The following is a 21,893-nucleotide window of genomic DNA, read 5'->3' on the forward strand; positions in this document are numbered from 1 at the left end:
GAAGTCTTCAGGTGTCCTTTCCTTCATGGTTAATGGTAGCTTTTTGTTTGTTAAATTCTAAGTTATCTAACAAACGTACTTTAATAAAAGAAATATGTTACACATTCTTCCTAGGCAGTAACCAGAGCCAGGCCTCCTTAGTTTCAGCAAGGTTGCCTCCAGACTGTATCCTGACCCCAAATGTAATTGATTAGTGCAATACAGCAGGCAATTAATTAAATTCTTTAAATGGGCTGAAAACCTGCCATCTAAACACATGCAAATGTACCTTCTTTTTTAAAAAAAGATAAGAACATGATCAGGTTGTCTGCCATGTTTGTGCAGGCAACATTTGGAAAGTTGCGAATGTTGCTCACTCTAGTCCTGTTTAACCTTTGTAAAGGGTGAAACTACCTTAGCTGATAAGTTTTCCCTGAGTGAAGAGTTCATGATTTAGAGCAGTGATGGCCAAACTTGGCCCTCCAGCTGTTTTGGGACTACAGTTTCCATCATCCTTGACCACTGGTCCTGTTAGCTAGGGATGATGGGAGTTGTAGACGCAAAACAGCTGGAGGGCCAAGTTTGGCCATCACTGGTTTAAAGTAATTCCAAAACCATCAAGCTGTGTAATGTTAACTTAGCTTCCCCCAACCTGATATCTTCTAGTTGTTTTCTGCTGCAGCTTTCATCAGCCTCAGCCAAAACATCTGGAGAGCACCAGGTTGGGGAAGGCTGCTTTAAAACATCTGGCAACATGGCATGCCTTGCAAACATGAGCAGATGTGGTACAGTATCGCAGTAGGGTTGTTTCTGACGGTTCCAAAAGTCTAAAAATAGCAGCCGTGGTTTTTTTAAAAAATCAATAGAAAATGTTCTTTAATATTTATTTTACAGCAACAAGACTTTAGACATTTATTAATGAGCAAGATCTTTTCAAAGCTGAAGTAAAGGTTTCCTACTGCTGTTTGCTGCATTTGAGCCCATTCTGCATCTAATTGAAAACAATTGTGGAGCTCTGGCCTCCTTCCCTGGGCTACACTCTCATTTGAGAACCGAAAGCTGCTCAGACTCTACATCTCCTCTGCTTAAGGGTCAAGATGCTCTTGAAAAGACCAGGGCAGAGATGGGACCAGCCATCTTCACCTGGATTCTCTCCTGCATATTCACTTCTGAGCAACAGAGTTCAAGGGGAGTGTTGATAAGCTGTGAGGGAATGCCCAGGAGATCTACAAGGATGATAAACAACCTAGAAGAAAAGGCTTAAGGAATTGCATGCGTTTAGCCTAGAGAAAAGTAGATTGAGCGAGATAGGAGAGAGATCTTGGCAGGTGTTTGCTGGCCAAATGAGCAGAGGAAAGGCCAGAGTGGTCCTTATCCAGCACTGATTAAAGCCCAGCAAGCTTCTTTCCTTCCAAAACTGTTTAAAGGAGCCGTGTTGGTCTGCCATAGTCAAAATAAAAAAATTCCTTCCTGTAGCACCTTAAAGACCAACTAAGTTAGTTCTTGGTATAAGCTTTCGTGTGCATGCACACTTCTTCAGTATCTGAAGAAGTGTGCATCTGAAGAAGTGCGTATCTGAAGAAGTGTGCATGCACACGAAAGCTTATACCAAGAACTAACTTAGTTGGTCTTTAAGGTGCTACAGGAAGGAATTTTTTTATTTTGTTTAAAGGAGACAACCCCAGAATCAGGCACTTTTAGCTGGCAAGAGCCTTTGCTTCATCTGTTTAGTTAAGAAGTTTATTATCTTCTCTTTTGGCGAGTCATCTTTGCAGGGGTCTATTGAAATTTAAAGCAAAAGTATTTTTAAAAAACCTGATCAAGGGGGTGGAGCGTCTCCCCCATGAGGAAAGGGCACAGCATTTGGGACTTTTTCGTCGAGAGAGAAAAGGCAAGGAAGAGGTGATATGACAGAAGTTGGTTAAATTGGGCAAGGACTGCACAGAGAAGCTAGGCTCTTGATCTCCTCTGGTTCTGGGAGTGGAGAATCTTGCAAGGAACTGAACAGATAAACAGCACATCTAAAATCTTGGGGAGGGGCCCTAGGTCAGGGAAGAGAACATTCTTTGCATGGCAGAATGTCTCATGCCTGGATGAACATCGGAAGCTGCCTTATCCCCATTCAGATTGCTAGACTTTCTAGATCAGTGTTTCCCAACCGGTGTTCCCCGGCACACGAGTGTGCCGTGAGACACCGGCTGGTGTTCCGCGAGATGCCTGGAGGGAGGCGGGCGAGTCGGGCGGCGAGAGGCGGGGCGGGGGCGGCGAGGAGAGGCCGCGCCTCCTGCTGCTGCCTGGCGCTCCTCCTCGCAGCCGGCAGCGCTGCCTGGGCGCCTCCGCGCGACTCTGTCTCGCTGGGTTTGGTCTCCCAGCAGAGACGGGTCACACGCGCCCCTCCCTCCCTCCCTCAGCCTGCGCGGAGGGAGAGCCAGAGAGAGGCATCGCTCCTGCGCTCCGAGGCGGATTGAGCGCAGCTGAGAGGAGCTGCCGAGGGAAAAAACGTTCACTTTTGTGCGTCCCTCCCGGCGTGACGCTGCGCGCTGACGTCACGGGGCGGGGCTTTAATGGTGGTGTGCCGCGAGATTTTTTTTTAGTACACAGGTGTGCCGTTGCCCAAAAACGTTTGGGAAACACTGTTCTAGATTACCATTTTCCATACTCTCCAGGGAGTCAGGTGGTGGTGTAATCTTCCTAAGCGCTAACTGAAGATGTACTGGGAGGGAGGAATGGCCTGACTCAGCTTTCTCCATTCATTCATTCATGCATGCATGCATGCATGTCCACCGTCCATTGGCTGCAGTCTCAAGTGAAGAGTGATTCCTTGCATGTGTTAGTGTGCTACCATGGATAAAGCACCACAGATAGAACTTAAATACCTCTGGGATAGCCCAAAGTCACATGAAATGCTTCAGGTGCAGCATCGCTAAGCATCTGGCCTTGACTCAGAGGACTTCCTGGTGATGTAATAATAATAATTAATAATAATAATAATAATAATAATAATAATAATAATAATAATAATAATTTTTATTTATATCCCACCCGCCCCAGCCGAAGCCGGGCTCAGGGCGGCTAACAACAATAAAACAGTACAACAGTACAACACAACACAACACTCTAATATCATTCCTTATAAAATTAATTCAAATTAAACCACTGGCAACCATTGGGCCAGAGCTCTGCGAAGATTGCCGAAGGAGGGAGTCAGGCTGTGCCCTGGCCAAAGGCCTGGTGGAACAGCTCTGTCTTGCAGGGATGTCAAGTCCTGCTGGGCCCTGGTCTCTTGTGACAGAGTGTTCCACCAGATCGGAGCCACAGCCGGCCAGCCTAACCTCTCTGTGGCCTGGGACCTTCAAGATGTTTTTATTTGAAGACCGTAAGTTTCTCTGTAGGACATACCAGGAGAGGCGGTCCCGTAGGTACGAGGGTCCTAGGCCATATAGGGCTTTAAAGGTTAAAACCAGCACCTTAAACCTGATCCTGTACTCTACCGGGAGCCAGTGCAGCTGGTATAGCACCGGGTGAATGTGATCTCGCAGCGAAGACCTCGTAAGGAGTCTCGCTGAAGCATTCTGCACCCGCTGGAGTTTCTGGGTCAGTCTCAAGGGCAGCCCCACGTAGAGCGAGTTACAATAATCCAGTCTGAAGGTGACCGTTGCGTGGATCACAGTGGCTAGGTCAGGGCGAGAGAGGTAAGGAGCCAACTGCTTAGCTTGGCGGAGATGGAAAAATGCCGCCTTTGTTATAGCTGCAATCTGTGCCTCCATGGAAAGGGAGGTGTCGAAGATTACACCCAAACTCTTAACGGACGGTGCTGGCACTAATTGCACCCCCGCAAGAGATGGGAGTTGCCCCCCCAATCCCATATCGTCCCGTCCCAGCCACAGGACCTCTGTCTTCGAAGGATTTAGCTTCAACCGGCTCCCACGTAACCATCCAGCCACAGCTTCCAAACATCTGGTCAGTGTGTCTGGGGCCGAGTCAGGATGGCCATCCATCAACAGATAGAGTTGGGTGTCATCGGCATATTGATGGCAACCCAGCCCAAAACTCCGGACAAGCTGGGCGAGGGGGCGCATAAAGATGTTGAAAAGCATCGGGGAGAGTATCGCACCCTGAGGTACTCCACACACCAAGGAGTGGCACGATGACAATTCCCCCCCCCAAGCGCCACCCTCTGTCCCCGACCAGAGAGAAACGAGTGCAGCCATTGAAGGACTGTGCCCTGGATCCCCACGCTGGATGTAGTATCTTTAAAGTTATCAACTCCTTAGAAAAAGAGGAGGAGGAGCTCAGGGTTTCTTACATTGCCTCCAATGCTTGTCAATATGTGACTACATGCGCTGTGGCAGAACACACACTCTGCATACAAAAGTTCCCAGTTTCCAGCTTTAGCAGAGGCCTTTCTGCCCAAGGCTCTGGAGAACTGTAGCCAGTCTCTGCTGCTAAGCTAGAGAAATTGGTGCTCTGACTCAAGAGCCTGGTGTGTTTGCTGGCCAGTCCTCAAGTGCTGAGCCATCGACATGTGTGCATGTCTGAACCTACACCGAAACCCCCACCTCCTCAACACGCCAGGATCAGCAAAGCTCTTGATTGCTACCTTAGGTCAGAAGCAGCCTCCCTATGTGGCCATTCTGCCACCCCCACCCCCCACTTTTGTTATTTTAACTGTCTGGCTCTTTAAAACCAAAGCCGCTGAGCTGAACTCTGGCCAAACCTAATTTTGTCTGTGCTTGCTTATCCCAAAAGCCTGATGACACCAGTGAGGAATGGCTCAGAAATATTAACTGGTCTCTGGAAGCAAATAGTCTATACTTGAGATTAAATTTGGAAGCAACGTGATATAATTCATTCAAAGAGCATTTTCCTAACTTGGAGAAAGAGCAGGGGTGAGGCACTCCAGAAATGGGGGCTGCCTTCAGATGAACCTACACACCATGGTTTGGAGATGGAACAAACTCTGTTTTTGCCTGCTCCTTCCTCCCCATCGGCACACCTGAACAGTTTACGTCCTAGTTTGAGCAAAGTGCCGTTTGCAATTGCAAACCAAGTTCTCAAGCCGGGGTTTGTGATCCTGTTTTGCAGTTCTGATTTGAAGGTGCGAAGTCTGGTGTGATCAAGCCCTGCTTTGCTGCAAAAGGTGTAACAACAAACTGTGGTTCGACCGTGTTTAACAGGAGGAGAGAGTACATGAGTACAGCACTGGTTCATGATCCTCAGGTCCTAACCATAACTTAGAGCATTGTTGGAATGCAGCTGATATTTAGCAAATAAAGTGTCTGGGGCCCCTGATTTCTTAGGCTGATAAATGAAGGGAAAGTTCAATTTGTTATGGCTGAGCCTCAGTCTCTCTCTAGCTCAGAGTTCCATGCATTTCTCTGTCTTCTGATGCTCAGACCAGATCAGTGTTGCATCCTGGAGTTGCAAAGCACTCAATTTTTCATGTAATCATAGAATTGTAGAGATGGAAGGTACCCCAAGAGTCATCTAGTCCAGTGTTTCCCAACCACTGTTCCGCGGCACACTAGTGTGCCGCGAGATGTTGCCTGGTGTGCCGCGAGATGTTGCCTGGAGGGAGGCGGGCGAGTTGGGCGGCGAGAGGCGGGGCGGCGGCGGCGAGGAGAGGCCGCCCAGCGCGGGGCTCTCGCCGTCTGCCTGCCTGGCTGCCTGCGAGCTCGGCGGGCAGCGCCTCCGTCCGCAGCGCCCGCCTCGCGGCTCTCATTCCCTGCCCCTGCCAAAGCTCACCCAGCCAAGCCGCGCTCTCCTTCCTGCCTCGCTTTGCTGCCTCCTCCCCCCCACCCCCAAAGCTTGGAGGTTCCCCGGCAAGGGGGAGGGAAAAAAATTGAAACTTACACTTTCGTGTGTCCCTCCCGGCGTGACGCTGCGCACTGACGTCACGGGGCTGTAATGGTGGTGTGCCTCGAGATTTTTTTCATCAAACAAGTGTGCCTTTGCCCAAAAAAGGTTGGGAAACACTGATCTAGTCCAACCCACACAGTACAGGAATCACAGCAAAATAACCCTTGGCAGATGGCCATCCAACCTCTGTTTAAAAACCTGCAAGGAAGCAGATTGCACCATTTTCTCAGGTAGAGGGAATCTCCTTGTGATTTGAATCGGTTGGTTCAAGGTCCTCCCCTCTGAAGCAGCAGAGAACAAACTTGCTCCATCTTTCATGCAGAAGCCCACCAGCTGTTTGAAGATGGCTTTCTTATCTCCTTTTGGCCTTTTTCCCCCAGGCTAAACACCTGCATATCTGTGAAGCAGGAGTGTCCATGAGAGTGAGGAGAGGGGCTTCTACTTTCTACTTGCAGTAGCCTTTGTCGCTTTTATTATTTTATCCAGCCTCCCTCCAAAAAACTTAAAGCGCTACAGGTGGTTTCATCTACACCTTTACCTTCACAACAACCTTGTGGTGTAGGTTTGGGGGTGGGTGATTCCCTTAAGTAAGCTCTGTGGTGCAACAGGGATTGGTTTATTTATTGCATTTCTAACCCAACTTTTTCTCCAAGGAGCTCAAGGTGGTTCTCCCCCAGCTCATTTCGTCCCCACAACAACTCTGTGGTGTAGGTTAGGCTGAGAGGCAGTGACTCAGCCAAAGTCACCCAGCGGGGATTTGAACTCAGGTCTCCCAGGTCCCGGGCCGCCACCCATAATCTCCCAGTCCTCTGTTCCCACACTGATCTTGCTCTCTTCTGCCTTCTCCTCTGCAGTCTGATGGGACGATCCTGGCCATTGCTCTGCTGATCCTGTTCCTTTTGCTGGCGCTGGCTCTGCTGTGGTGGTTCTGGCCTCTCTGCTGCACCGTGGTAAGTTTCCTCCTGCCCACACTGGGATCTCTTCCCTCTTTAGCAGCTCCTCTGTGCGGATCGGCCAATGATTTGAGCAGCAAGGTAACAGCTCACACCAGAAACCTGCATCTGCTCTGCCAAGTGTTTTGTACGGAGCCAGGGATCTTGCTTTCCTCCCATCTCAGGTGCCCCAGTTTGTGTCCCTGGGAGGTCAAAGCTGGAACTCTCTCTACATCTGGGGCACAATATGAAGCAGGGCTCAGCCCCAGAAGCTGTTTTCCAGCCCCACTGCTACTTGGGCCCGGGCACATTCCTGGGCTCTCAGCAGGTGGAGTGGCCAGCCTACATCTGAGCAGTACCTTTTTGAGCTTTTCAATCGGAATTGGCACTATTATAGGTGCCACATACGGTAATACTGATTCTGCATTTGTAAGAACGCAATCATTTTGTTTGGCAGTACCTAAACTTTGGAACTCCCTGCCTTTTGAGATCAAGCACTGTATCATTTCTGGCTCCTGCTAAAAACATTTTTGTTTAGAGAAGCCTACCCAGAGGCTTGGAAAGCTGATGAGAATTTTAACCTGTTTTGGAAAAAACTAATGCTATGTTTTAGATTCCACGTTGTAATTTTTCTTTGATTTTATTGGGGGGTTTTAAAAAAAAATTTATAGAAATTTAAATAAAATTTATATCCCCCCCTTTCCCCCAGACTGGGATTCAAGGTGGCTTACATGAATTAAAACAACACAGATAAAATACACGAATCTAAGTCATGTTGGGCTTTGTAGGCCATAACCAGCATTTTGAATTTTGCCCAGAAACAGCCAGGCAGCCAAGGAGGGGAGCTGTTGTAGCAAGGGAGCTGTAGTCTCCCTTGGAGAGTTGAAGGTATTTTGAAGGGGTGTTAGCCACTCATGGTGTGTATGTGGCAGGGGGCTGAAATTTGGAAGGGTGTTTTGGGCCAGAAGCACCAATGGAACAACAGCAACAAAACTGTGTTTGTGTACTGTGTCGGAAGTGATCGCGCTTTCAAATTAATCTTAGGAGCTGTGGTATGCCTCCATATTGGCATGCCTATCAGATTAATACCCTAGGGACCATGAGCCAGGATGCACAGGCAGGCAGCAGCCAAGGACCCAAGATTGAGGTATCTGCAGAAGGCGTAGGGCAGGTGTCCCCAACCTGGGGCCTTCCGGATTATTTAAAAATAAGTGCCATTAGCCACAACAAGCACAGCTGGCAGTTGTCTAAAACTTCTGAAGGGCACCAAGTTGGACTTGGAGTGGTATCTGGGCAGACACCATGGTGAGTTACCGTTTAGTAAATTGTTGCACTTCTCCAGAAATCTGTTTGCTGTGCAGTTCCTTAAAAGGTAAGGGGACCCCTGACCATTAGGTCCAGTCATGAACGACTCGGGTTGCGGTGCTCATCTTGCTTTATTGGCCGAGGGAGCCGGTGTCCAGCTTCCGGGTCATGTGGCCAGCATGACTAAGCCGCTTCTGGCGAACCAGAGCAGCGAGCGAAAACACCGTTTACCTTCCCGCCAGAGAGGTACCTATTTATCTACTTGCACTTTGACGTGCTTTCGAACTGCTAGGTTGGCAGGAGCAGGGACCGAACAACAGGAGCTCACCCCGTTGTGGGGATTCGAACTGCTAACCTTCTGATCGGCAAGTCCTAGGCTCTGTGGTTTAACCCACAGCGCCACCCGCGTCCCAGTGTGCAGTTCCTTAGGAGCACAGAAAAAGGCACAAAATGTGGCCCTTGGTTTGGGATGCAGATTTTTATGCATGTTTCTAGACCTCATGATTAGAACAGGAGGCATGAAAGTGATGGGCAGTGCCTGTGATGATGAGCCAGGGTGGTACAGTGCTTAGAGGGCCGGGTTAGGACCCAGGTTCAAATCCCTCCTTGGCCACTCGCCAGATGACCTGATGGCCGGTCATTCCCTCTCAGCCTAACTGACCTTACAGGGGTGTGAAGAGAAAATGGGGAGGGGGGCTATGTACTATCACCTTGATATCCTTGGAGGAAGGGGGGGAATACAAACATGGTACAATAAATAATAAAGAAATGTTGGTGGTGATTATATTGTTGTTGATAACAAATAATGAGTGGGATTCACCTCAGAAGTCCCGTCAGTGGAAATTGTACAAAGGCTTCTGCTTGTACAATGGGGATTTCCTCTCTCCCCCCTTCCCAATTTACTTGGGAGGGGGTCAGGTGCACCCCCAGAACAGCACTGGGGAGATTTTGTGTGCCAAGCTGGAATGCCCATGCTTACTAGGGTTCCCATATGTCTGGGCCATCAGAAACTGTCCAGGAAAATCTGGTGTCCAGTTTTGTTGCATATTATGAGATCTTGCATTTTTGAAATACAGCGACCCTAGCTGACAGAATGATCAACTTAGTGTTAAATTTTTCCCAATGTGTTTCTATACAGTGGTGCCTCGCAAGACGAAAAGAATCCGTTCTGTGATTCTCTTCGTCTAGCGGTTTTTTCATCTTGCAAAGCAAGCCCATTGACGGATTAGCGGATTAGCGCTATTAGCGGCTTTTAGTGGCTTTTAGCAGCTTATCGGCTTATCGGATCAGCTGATAAGCGGCTTAGTGGCTTAGCGGCTTAGAAAAGGGGGGGAGGGGGGAAAAACCGCAGGAACTCGCAAGACATTTTCGTCTTGCGAAGCAAGCCCATAGGAGATTCGTTTTGCGAAGCACCTCCAAAACGGAAAACTCTTTCGTCTAGCGAGTTTTCCGTCTTGCGAGGCATTCGTCTTGCGGGGCACCACTGTAATGATTTTGAGTATTCAAACCACGAGAGAGAGAGAGAGAGAGAGAGAGAGAGAGATGTAACCTTCACAATATGCGTGGAGATGGAGGGGCAGAAGAATCGGCTGCTTCTGATGTTTGGGGGCCAGGGAGCAAGTTGCTTCTGTGCCCAGCACAACTCTTTGCAAAAGACGTGATTCCTGCATTTCCGGGGGTCAGACTCAATGATCCTTTGGGTCCCTTCAAATTCTACAGTTCTATGAAAAGCAGAGTGACAGCACAACCCTATGACTTCTACTCAGAAGTAAGTCCCGCTGAATTCAGTGAGACTTAATTCTAGGTAACTTTGCACAGGATTACAGCCTGAATCACACAATCACACAAAACATAAATGTTATTTAATAATAAAATAGAATAAATCACAATTTTTTGCTCAGTTTTATGCAGGAAGTGGGAGGGGGAAGTTTTCTGGGCAAAGAATCTGGAGAACTGGGTGCAGAATGTCTGATTTCTTCCTTGGTTTTTTATTTTAGCCCAGATACTGATACCTTGTGTGTATCCACCCTTAGAAAGTGGGTCCCAGAACAGGTTGCCCTCCTGATAGGTGTGTTTGAGTAAAGCATGTGTTTTAATTTAAATGGAAACCGTTCCCACCCAGCTGTGCTCCAGGCGAGATAAATGGCCAGCGTCATTTGGGGGCTGGGGATAATTAAATTCATCGACTTCAGTGGAGGAGCGCCATGGATTTTTCTGGACCAAATGGTCTTCCTGGCAAACACCCATCGATAAACATAGTTTCCAAATGCATCATTGTTGATGATTCTCCAGTGTGTTCTGTCGAAGAAAGGATGAAAGATTGGGCTCATCACTCCAATTTACAGTAAATGTGGTGATGTCAAACCGAGGTCAGTTAGACAGTAAGTGAGATTTTAGTGTGTGTGTGTTCTGGCTCAGGCAGAAATCTCCTCCATCTTTCATTTCAGCAGGTGGAGCTATGAGAGGCAGGGGCCCCATCCGGACATGTAACAGAATGAGATGTTAGACTCCTGAACTGGCAGTTTGGCCTGTGCCACTTCAGACTTCAAGACGGTAGGGAGGGGGATGCTGTTTTTAGCACATCAGGAAGGGAGCTTCTAGCCTAATTCATTGTACTCTTTGCATTGCTACTTTTCTACTTGGCAGCAGTTTCTCTTCTTTTTAAATGTAGGGGACAATTAAAGTATTGTTACGTGGCATCCCAATCTCTGAGCAGTGAGAGATTCCAGTGGCTCCAGGTGCTTATTCAGGGTTTGGTGGCGCTGTGGTCTAAACCACTGAGCCTAGGGCTTGCCGATCAGAAGGTCGGCGGTTCGAATCCCCATGACAGGGTGAGTTCCCATTGCTCAGTCCCAGCTCCTGCCAACCTAGCAGTTCAAAAGCACGTCAAACTGCAAGTAGATAAATAGGTACTGCTCTGGCAGGAAGGTAAACGGCATTTCTGTGCGCTGCTCTGGTTTTGCCAGAAGTGGCTTAGTCATTCTGGCCACATGACCCAGAAAAACTGTCTGCAGAAGCGGAAAAACGCCGGCTCCCTCGGCCTGTAAAGCGAGATGAGCGCCACAACCCCAGAGTAGTTCGCAACTGAACTTAACTGTCAGGGGTTCCTTTACCTTTACCTTTTTTCCTTGGAATGAAGGTCAATGGAGACTGCGGTGTCTTTAGGCTATATGGTTTTATTTACACATATATAGAAAATGAGCATAGGAAGAATGGGCTCACAATATTAGCACCCCAACAGATATTGCCTCGCTATGAGTCACAGCTTTGGATCCTGCACAGATTAAGCATGTCTCTGTGTCTCCTGTTTCCAGGTTGCTTCCAGGTCAGCACACACTCTCTGGATATTGTTCTCATACCTAGCAGCTAGGTGAGGGTGGTAGTAGAAGAAAGCTGCCTCCCATTAGTCTTGAGGGCACCATCCCTTAGTTGTAGCTCTTGCAACTTGGCTCATTCTTTCAGGGTGTTGATCTGCAGCATGGAGTGTCCTAGTGGACATTCCAATGCCTCCCCATTTCAACCTCATTCTTCTCCAGCATGTGCAGACCAGAGTTCCCTTTAACTGAACTCCAGAGGTTCTGCTTTTCTGTTGTTAGCTGGGAGCAGAATTGCAACAGAGCAGGAGTGAGCAACCGGCAACCCTGCCAGGGGCACAACTTGTGCTGGGGAGTCCCCAAAAAACATAAGAAGAGCTTCCTGGATCAGGCCAGTGGCCCATCTAGTCCAGCATCCTGTCCACAGAATGGCCAACCAAGGGAACATCATTTGCACACTCTAGACAAGACAAGGACATGGTGGGAAGAAAGTAATGTAATGAAATTTCAATAGGGATAAATGTAAGGCTCTGCATTGAGACAGGACTAACCTGATCCACAAATACAGGTTAGGGGTGTGAAAAGGATCTAGGGGTCTTAGTAGATCACAAGCTTAACATGAGTCAACAGTGTGATGCAGCAGCAGAAATGGACAATGCAATTCTAGGCTGCATCAAAAAAAGTAGAGTGTCAAGATCAAGGGAAATAATAGTCCTGCTCTATTCTGATCATGGCCACTGGTCCCATCATCTCCTGGCAAATAGAAGGGGAAGAAATGGAGGCAGTGAGAGGTTTTACTTTCTTGGGCTCCATGATCACTGCAGATGGTGACAGCAGTCACGAAACTAAAAGACGCCTGCTTCTTGGGAGAAAAGCAATGACAAACCTAGACAGCATCTTAAAAAGCAGAGACATCACCTTGCCAACAAAGGTCCGTATAGTAAAAGCTATGGTTTTCGCAGTAGTGATGTATGGAAGTGAAAGCTGGACCATAAAGAAGGCTGATCGCCGAAGAATTGATGCTTTTGAATTCTGGTGCTGGAGGAGACTCTTGAGAGTTCCATGGATTGCAAGATCAAACCTATCCATTCTGAAGGAAATCAGCCCTGAGTGCTCACTGGAAGGACAGATCCTGAAGCTGAGGCTCCAATACTTTGGCCACCTCATGAGAAGAGAAGACTCCCTGGAAAAGACCCTGATGTTGGGAAAGATGGAGGGCACAAGGAGAAGGGGATGACAGAGGACGAGATGGTTGGACAGTGTTCTCGAAGCTACCAGCATGAGTTTGACCAAACTGCGGGAGGCAGTGGAAGACAGGTGTGCCTGGCGTGCTCTGGTCCATGGGGTCACGAAGAGTCGGACACGACTAAACGACTGAACAACATTCTGCCTTGGTCAGACCTCATTTGGAGTCCTGCGTCCAGTTTGGGAAGGATATTGACAAGTTGAAAGGTGTGCAGAGGAAGGCAACAAAGAGGATCAGGGGTCTGGAAACCAAGCCTTATGAGGAACGGTTGAGGGACTTGGGGATGTTTATCCTGAAGAATGAGAAGTGAAAGGATAGCCATCTTCAAATATGTGAAAGGCTGTCCCAGGGAAGATGGAGCCAACTTGTTTTTTGCTGCTCCCGGGGGAAAGGACCAGAACCAATGGATTCAAATGACAAGAATAGTGATTCTGGCTAAATCTTAGGAAGAACTTTCTGATGGTAAGAATTGTTGGGCTGTGGAATGGGCTGTCTCAGAAGGTGGTGGGTTCTGCTTCATTCGAAGTCTTTAAACAGAGCTTGGATGGCCATCTCCCAGGGATTCTTTACCCGTGATTCCTGCCGTGCAGAGGGTTGGAATAGCTGAACCTTGGCAGCCCCTTCCAATTCTATGATTCTGTGAAAGCCTCACTCCAAATGCCATAATTCTCATGGAAATATCTGGTGATGAGAAAAGCAATGTTGGATCCGTTTGGAAAAATTTGGTTCTCACCCTGGACTTTAATTAACCCAAAGGATCTGAAATGTTGGAGGAAAGAGGAATGTAAGAATAACTGAAGAATGTTTGATTATTATTGAGGATGAAGCTGGAGAGGAAGCGCAGATGGTCAGCTGTAACCCCCAAGGAACAATTACAGTGGAACTTACACATTTTCCCATCAGCGTGGAGGAAATAATGAGCTTCAGAATGGTTTGACAGCCGCCCTTTCCAGCCATGGAGCTAATGACAAGCATTGTTTATCTGGCCTATTAGGATGCTTTCCAGAAAAATAGCATTGCTTGATTATTATTATTTTAAGTGAAGAAACATAAGAGGAAAGTTGTGAGAAATAATCTTGAGCAAAACGCGCACAGTGGAAACAGCACCAGGCAACCCAGCGGAAAGTTTTCTTTTGCAAACCTCCTTGGAACGAGTTGCAAGTTTAGCAGTAGCTAGATTCCTGCTGGATCAAGCCAAGGACCCATCTAGTCCAGCGTCCTGTTCTCACAGCAGCCAACCAGATGCCCGTGGGAATCCAGGGAGCAGAATATGAGTGCAAGAGCCCTCTCCCATCCCATGGCTTTCTGCAACTGATATTCAGAAGTGTTGCTGTCTCTGATTGTGGAGGTAGAGCATAGCCACCACGGCTAGGAGTTCCTGATAGCCTCCTTCTCCATGAATTTGTCTAATCCTTTTAAAAAGTCATCCAATATAGTAGCTATCACTGCCCCCTGTGGCAGTGAGTTCCATTGGTTAACTATGCGCTCTGTGAAGAAGTATCCATCATGAGATTTAGATGCTTTGGGTCTAAAGTGGTGCGTTGTTTTTAGCCTAGCTTTTTTTGTTGTTTCTGTGAATGGAATTCGTCTCTGCCTGTTGAAGCTAAATGGGCGAGACATTACGGGGCAACACCTACTGCATTTGGCTTCACTCAGTGACCCAGTGTGCTTTGCTGCTGCTGCTGCTGCTGCTGCTGCTGCTCCCATTCTTTATGCCATCAGCTCATAGCATGGTGCTTGCCATTCGTACTATTGAGCAGTGGAAACAAAGAAACAGAAAGAGGAAAGGAAAATGTCTGGTTTTAATCTCAGTCCCCCTCTGTGGCAGGGATGGACACAGGGCGGTATATGTTTCATGTTAAACAAAGCTGTCCATGTATACATTTTTCATTCTTGGAGCTGAAAATGAAATGCAAACATTTAGAGCGTAGACATAGCATGGTCCCAGGACTTGGACTCCAGTGCTGCTGCCTTGAAAGAGGAGGGCTGGAACATTGCAGACCCTAAGATGTCGGGGAGAGCCTTTTCTCTGGCCCCTCTCCACAAGGGCCTAAAAGCAGAGCCCTGTTGAGCAAGGCACAAACAGTACCGACACATTCACAAGACAGTATGAAGAAGCAGATTCTCTTAACAATATCCTTTCACACTCTCTTTTTACAATTTTTGCATCTCTTGACATGTAGGCCATCTGTTAAAGCATATCCTATCCACTACAACAGCTAGTAAATGCTCCTCCACCATCAATTTTGTCTAATCCCCTTCTACAGCTATCCAAACTGGAAGCCAACATGACATATTGTGGCCATGAGTTCCATCCATTAACTATGCACTTTCTTTGTCCATCACTGCATACACCTCTTGTTGGTGGGTTTCATCGAATGAAAGAAGGAGAGGAGGTGGAGAAAACCCTCTTTCAGATACTCCCTTGAATGAAGAGCATGTTGAAGACTCTTCAGCGGCCTCTCCCTCTGGGCACTTGTGTGGATTGGGACCTGAGAGGGAGGGCATACTCTAAGCAAAAAGTAAGGTCACCACAACTTCCATCATAGAGCTTCAATATGCTGATGACAACATAGTGTGTGCACACTCGGAGGATGGCCTCCAAACAATCCTAAATATATTTGCAGAAGCTTATGAAAAGCTTGGCCCATTGCTCAACATCCAAAAAACCAAAGTGCTGCACCAACAAGCACAAAACAGCCCCTCTGCAGCACCACAAATCCAACTCAATGGTGTAACATTGGGAAATGTCAGTCACTTCTCCTACCTGGGCACAGGGCCAACACTGATGACGAAATCCAGCATCGCCTGAGCTCTGCGAGTGCAGCTTTCTCCTGATTGAAGTGCAGAGTGTATGAGGACCAGGACATTTGCAGGTAAACTAAAATGCCTATTTACAAAGCTATTGTACTGCCAACCTTACTATATGCTTGTGAAACATGGACCACTTACAAATGCCATCTCCAACTCCTCACAAGATTCCATCAACAGTGTCTCTGAAAAATTTTGCATATCACTTGGGAAGACAGGTGAACTTATGCCAGTGTCCTGGAAGAAGCAAAGATCACCAGTGTCGAAGCAACGATTCTTCAACATCAACTTCGTCGGACTGGTCATGCTGTTCAGATGCCTGATTATTGTCTTCCAAAGCAACTACTCTATTCCAAACTTAAAAATGGAAAGTGAAATCTAGTGGTCAACAAAAGAGGTTTAAAGACTCTCTCAAGGCAAACCTAAAATAAAAAGTAGTATAAACACGAAAATTGGGAAACACTGGCCTGCGAGTACTCCAACTGGAGAACAGCCTTTACCAAAGGTGTCATGGATTTTGAAGGCACTCAAACTCAGGATGAAAAATGCTAAGAGGAAGGCACATTTGTCAGACCCTCACCATGATCAACTCCCGCCCAGAAACCTATGTCCCCACTGTGGAAGGACGTGTGGATCCAAAATTGGCCTCCACAGTCACATATTGGCTCACTGTTAAAACTGTGTTCATGGAAGACAATCTTACTTGGCTACGAGTGCTCTTCAAAGAAGACAGGTGGGCAGGCAAGGGCTTGGAGAGGAGGAGGTGGGGCCCAGAGAGTGGGCTGCACAAAATCTCAAGCCAGCAGTCGATCTGTACAGTGGTTCCCACTGTAGGGGATTACCTGGGGGGGGGGCACTTGGGGTGAGTTTATGGCACCAGGCTTTCCAGAAAAAGTTTGGGAACCACTGACCTATACCTATTGATTTGTGTGGTGCTGGTGAATTAAACCTGTAGCTCCATTGGCCTGGTTTATTTTGCTCCTTCTTACGTAGGGAGAGATTGAGCTCTCTGTTCCTCTCCAAGGCTGCTGCATCTGAGGTTTAGGAGAGATGCTTGCCATGCCTCTGTTTTCGCTTTCCTGCTGGATGGACTCCATGCTACTCTTGGAGAGAATCGCTGTGGCATTTGCCAGCTCCTTGCTACGTTGGAGATGCTTTTTGTGTGTGTATGTGCAAGAAATAGCAGCCTCACACTCGCATCTGCTTTGACAGTTTCTATGGTGAAGACCCCAGGCCTATTTTTTTAACAGAAAGCCCAAACACAACCCCTCACATGCAGAGTAAAATTCTGGACTCAATGTACTTTCGATAAATGTATTTATTTAATTTTCATCCCACCCTTCCTTCAAGGAGTGTTGGCTGGCATCTGTGTTCATCCATCCCACATTTTATCCTCAGAGCTATCCAGGAGAGATGGGCGGGGGACAAAGCTACCCTTGATCCTTATTGCTGTGTGCCAGGGAACAAATCAATTAGGCAAAATGTGGATTTTGTGAGTACGTATTATTGTGGGTTTGGTGTGGGTCAGTCTGGATGATGCCCTGAGCCCCTTCCAGTTCTTGCGGTCCTGCACCCAGGGAGGGTTAGAATGTAAGAGAAGAGCTTGCTGAACTGGTCAGACAAGTTTCTTTGTAAGAAATGACCTTAGCTGGCTACTCAACTGTCCTGGTCAGCATCCAGTGGCGTAGCGTGGGGGGTGCCAGGGGGGCAAGCCGCACCGGGCGCAACATCTGGGGGGGGGCGCGCTCGCTGCCTCCGGAGTCGCCGAAGAGCCTCGGGCGCAGGCTGTAGCAGAGCCGCATGTCTCGCGGAACCGACGAGCTGTGCGCGAGTCCCGGCTGAAGGCGCCCGGCAGGCAGCGGCTCTCAGCGCTCGCCGCGGAGGACGCGCCAGGCAGCCCCTCCTCACAGCCCCGCCTCCGCCGCTGCTGCTGCAGCTGCTGGGCCGTTGCATTTTCCTCGCCTCTCTGCCCCCCTCCTCCGGGCAAGCGGCGTCGTTTGGGCGGCAGCGCCAGCGGCAACTCGCAGGTTAGGGGTTAGGGGGGGCGCAAATTACGTGCCTTGCCCCAGGTTAGGGGGCGCAAATTACTTGCGTTGCCCCGGGTGCTGACAACTCACGCTACGCCGCTGTCAGCATCTCAAAAGAATGAGGCAGTTTGTGAGAGCTACACCTAAGTGATGGTGCCCTTCAGGCTAAGGGGCAGGCCTCTCTTCCATCCACCTCTCTTAGTTACTTGATAGCCGGAGAAAGTTTGTCCATGCACTGTCCATGCTTAGAACTACTCTCTAACCATTTTTTCACATGTTCTGGGAAGTGAGTCTTGACTGAGTTTAAAACCCGACTAGAGCAGCCTGGCTATGGACTAACCCCCTGTATTTCTTCTTCATTCTTTTTAGATCATTAAGGAGCCTCCCCCACCCCCCATGGAAGACAGCGAGGTAAGTGCCCACTTCATTATGGCTTCTGAATTGCTCCTCTTGCCTTTGCTTTGTGTCTTTGCCCTGTGGGGAACTCAATTGCGCCGTCCACCCCTGCAGAAAGCAGCTTTGCCAGCCCTCTGTTTGTGGCTAGGGAAGCACTGAGCCTTGGACTTGCAAAGCTCCTTTTGCAGTGCTTCTCTGTCACCTGACAACCAGCTAGAGAGTGTTGTGCAATGGACTTTGACAGGTAGGTTGTAATGGCACCAGGTGATTGACAGGTGGGTTTTTCCTGCTGGCCTGTCAAAGTTGGCCTGTAGGGCTGGTGGGGACGGATACAGATCTGGCCCACTGGGCCAATCACCTTCCCCACTCCTGTGTGTCTGTTATGTGCTGGCTATCTCCCTCGTATTAATTCAAACTGTGCCGTGTCATGCAGTGATAGGATACTGGGTGTGAAATTCAATCTGTTTGCTGTCGATCACCTCCTTTTCTTTGAAACCTCCAGATGTTGCTCTGAATCGTGAAACCTCTTGAATTATGTTGCCATTTGAGGTCTGCTTGTTTGTTTTCATTGAGAACTTCAGTTTGAGTGAGGCCCAAGCTAACCAACACCATCAAAATCCCGTGTCCTGGTGATTATTCTCTTGGGTGCAAACCTGAGCATTTGTTCATGGAAATGGACGGTTTGATTCAGTTCCCAAATCTGAATTTCTGTGTTGTTGTCTCGGGTCCATTTCTTCACCCACATGGCAAGAGGGCCAAGCCACTAGCCAGCCTGTAATTGGATAATGCTTGCAACTGATGTCATCTTGCCCACTTAACAACTAGCGATAGACACACTTGGCAGGTCCGTTGCATTCAGTAGCATGGTTGCAATTTAGCAAAAAAGGTGATTATGACTTCTGTTGAGAGGAGCCTTCTTGCAAAACCAAAGCAATCGTCTGTGTTCTTTTCCTGGAGAGACTGAACTCCTAGAAGCCATTGCTGTTCCAGCATCTGAGCCCAAGCACTGTTGACCTGGGTAGACTGAGGGAGGTCTGCAGCTCAGTGTCAGAGACAGGCTTTGCATGGAGAAGGGCCCAGGCTAAAACCCTGGGGGTCTGAGAAAGGCTTTTGTCTTAAATCTTGGAGAGCTGGTGCCAGGTTATGCAGATGATCCTGACCTTGATGGACCAATGAGCTTTGACTCAAGATTTGACATGGATTCAGTCTCATTGTTTCCTATATGAGGTATCTTTGCCTCAGACCACTTTGTCTCCCTGTTCATTGTCAAGGGGTAATAGTTTGGAGGAGTGGAAGTCCACACCAATGGAGGGCTTCCCTCCACTAGTCATTTTTAGGGTGTTTTTTCCACCTTTGAATAATCTGATGGAGGTGGCCTCCATTGGCTTGCACAGGGCAGGGAGGAAAGCACGCACCTCCCCAAAAAAGCCTCCTCCAGGATCTTGGGGCAATAGAGAAGGGGTGCATTCCCCCATCTTACCCATGTTGAAGGGACAAACAAGTGGGGCAACGGCCAAAGCTCTGAAGTGTGTCCAGTACATTAGAACCAGCTTGCTTTACTTCAGGGAAGGCTCACATAAGCTCGTAAGAGACCATTTGCATTCAGTATTTGGGCTTCAACCAAAGTGGGTGCAACTTCCTAAGATATCACCCCATGGGGTTCTCAACCATAAAAGCTTGTGACCTTGTCGCATAGTGAATAAGCATGAATGACTGGAGCAGAGATTTAGCTCCAGTGACAGAGGAATCTTTTTTCTCTGTGGTTCTGGTTCTATCTAGTTCATGGTACTGTTGGTCTAGCAGAGCTGGTTCAGAAACTAACATGTTCAACAAAATGTATAACTGTATAAGAACCTAAGAACAGCCTGCAGCATTCTGTTCTCACAGTGCTAGTTGTGGAAAACTAGCAAGCAGGACCTTCTGGAGGCATAGGGACTGCCTTCTCCTCCATGAATTTGTCTAATCCTCAAGTTAGTGCCCATCCCTGCCTCCTGTGGGAGGGAGCTCCATAGTTTAACGAAATGCTTCCTTTCATCTGCCCTGAATCTTCCAACATTCAGCTTCGTTGGATCCACAAGTTCTAGCAAAGGTTATTCTAACTGTAGGACAGCCTTTGGCCACCTGGTTCCCGCCAGATGTTTAGAACCACAACTCCCATGAGCTCCAAGCAGCACAACTGATGGGAATTGTAGTCCCAAACACCTGGAGGTTGTTGAAGGCTGCTTTGGGAACCTTAGGCTAGGTAGTGGAGTGCCCTTGTGAGGTACCTAGGAGGGAATATCAGATGAAGTCCAAGGTTTTCCAGAAAAGGAAAGTTTTGCTAAAAGACTAAAATAATATGCAGCATACTTGAAGGCTGTCCCAGAAAGGGTTATAGAGGGAGTGGGAAAGGAGTTGGCAGAGACCCCAAGGCTGCTGCACAGTTATGCTTTAGCAGGGGGGAAGGGAAGGGGGAGCAATGGAAGTTGGAAAACTGGCAAGAGAGACAGAAATAAATAGGGAGGGATCAAGTTATACCTTTCCTTCCATATGATCTGTCCAAAAACATGTCAATGGAGGGGGGGGGTCCTCAGCTCCAGGGTGAATCCCCCAAAGAGAAACCATGGCATGGCATTGTTGGTCAATGATTGCTGGATGAGTTTGTGTGTGTGTAGCGATGGATGTTCAAAGGCTGGTATTCCAGGAATCAGTCAAGCTGAGTGTGTCTCACTAAGATTGTTTTCACTCAGATCATTGATAGTGTCAGAAAGACCAAACTAATGACAGACTGGGTAATGACCAGAAGGAGGATTCCTCAATAAACAAAAGGGAAGGATGGTCATCTAATAGTCTAAACTGGATGCTAGCAGAGCAGAATCACTTTGGCCAGAAGAGGCCACAGCTGTTGGACCAGCCTCGGCTGGTGGAAGGCACACTTGCACTGCCCCACAGTGGCTACATGAAACCAAGCTGGCCACATGAAACCACCTTCAGATATTTGAAGATGGCTATCGCATTGCCTCTCAGTCATCTCTTCTCCAGGTTAAACCAACTCGGCTGCCTCAGCTGTTCCCTTGATCATCTTGGTCTTTCAAGCAGACTGTTAGACTTCACCTTCCTGGGCAGACAAGCGGGGGGGGGGGGAGGAGACCCCTTCTCATTTAACAACATTCTTGTCCTTCAGGTTGATGCAACTGTTAAGAAAGTAGCTAAAAAGGTAAAGGGACCCCCTGACCATTAGGTCCAGTCATGACCAACTCTGGGGTTGCGGCACTCATCTTGCTTTATTGGCCGAGGGAGCCGGCGTACAGCTTCCGGGTCATGTGGCCAGCATGACTAAGCCGCTTCTGGTGAACCAGAGCAGTGCACAGAAACGCCATTTACCTTCCTGCTGGAGCGGTGCCTATTTATCTACTTGCACTTTCACGTGCTTTCGAACTGCTAGGTCGGCAGGAGCAGGGACCGAGCAACGGGAGCTCACCCCGTCACGGGGATTCGAATCGCTGACCTTCTGATCGGCAAGTCCTAGGCTCTGTGGTTTAACCCACAGCGCCACCCGCGTCCCTAAGAAAGTAGCTAGTCAACTGTTAATTTAAAATAAAACACCAAAGTTTTTAATAAATATGAGGGATCTTTGAAAACTCATAGGAATCAACACAGATAATCATTACAGACCTTAAATACCATCCCCAGAGAGTTGTACTCCTGTGCTGTACTGAATGGAATCTCGAACCCGATTTTGTGTTTATGTGTTATGCTGGATCTGTTGCCAAATGCATCTTGCTTTTCCACCGAAAGCATGACTTAATAGGGGGTCCAGCCTCAGTACCAGGTTAGTGAAGTGCTTCTTGCAGGTGTAGGAGGATTAAGGCCCGGTAACACCACACCCCTGTAGCTTTCGGAGTCGGTGAAGATTTGGCAGCCGCCCATTTGCACTGCAGAGCTGTTGGTCTAGCTTTTATCTGTGTTTATTATTCCTTTCCAGATTGTTTCCTTTTTCCCTCTCCCTGAAAGATCTCATGGGCAGATACAGTTAAATAAACTG

General features: G+C 48.1%; 1 protein-coding gene across 2 annotated transcripts in view; it reads left to right on the plus strand.

The window, feature by feature from the left end:
• ANTXR1 (ANTXR cell adhesion molecule 1) overlaps positions 1 to 21,893 on the plus strand; it is a 204,533-nt gene that overhangs the window by 75,284 nt on the left and 107,356 nt on the right. For both annotated transcript variants that reach the window (XR_014010299.1, XM_081203097.1), the window contains exons 13-14: positions 6,693 to 6,788; positions 17,843 to 17,884. Coding sequence is in view for 1 of the 2 variants with exons in the window: in XM_081203097.1 (XP_081059223.1) it covers positions 6,693 to 6,788; positions 17,843 to 17,884 (138 nt within the window). In the remaining variant the exon portion in view is untranslated. The remainder of the gene's footprint in view (positions 1 to 6,692; positions 6,789 to 17,842; positions 17,885 to 21,893) is intronic.

This window comes from Podarcis bocagei, assembly GCF_964188305.1.
Source record: "Podarcis bocagei genome assembly, chromosome: 7".
Lineage (NCBI taxonomy): Eukaryota > Metazoa > Chordata > Lepidosauria > Squamata > Lacertidae > Podarcis > Podarcis bocagei.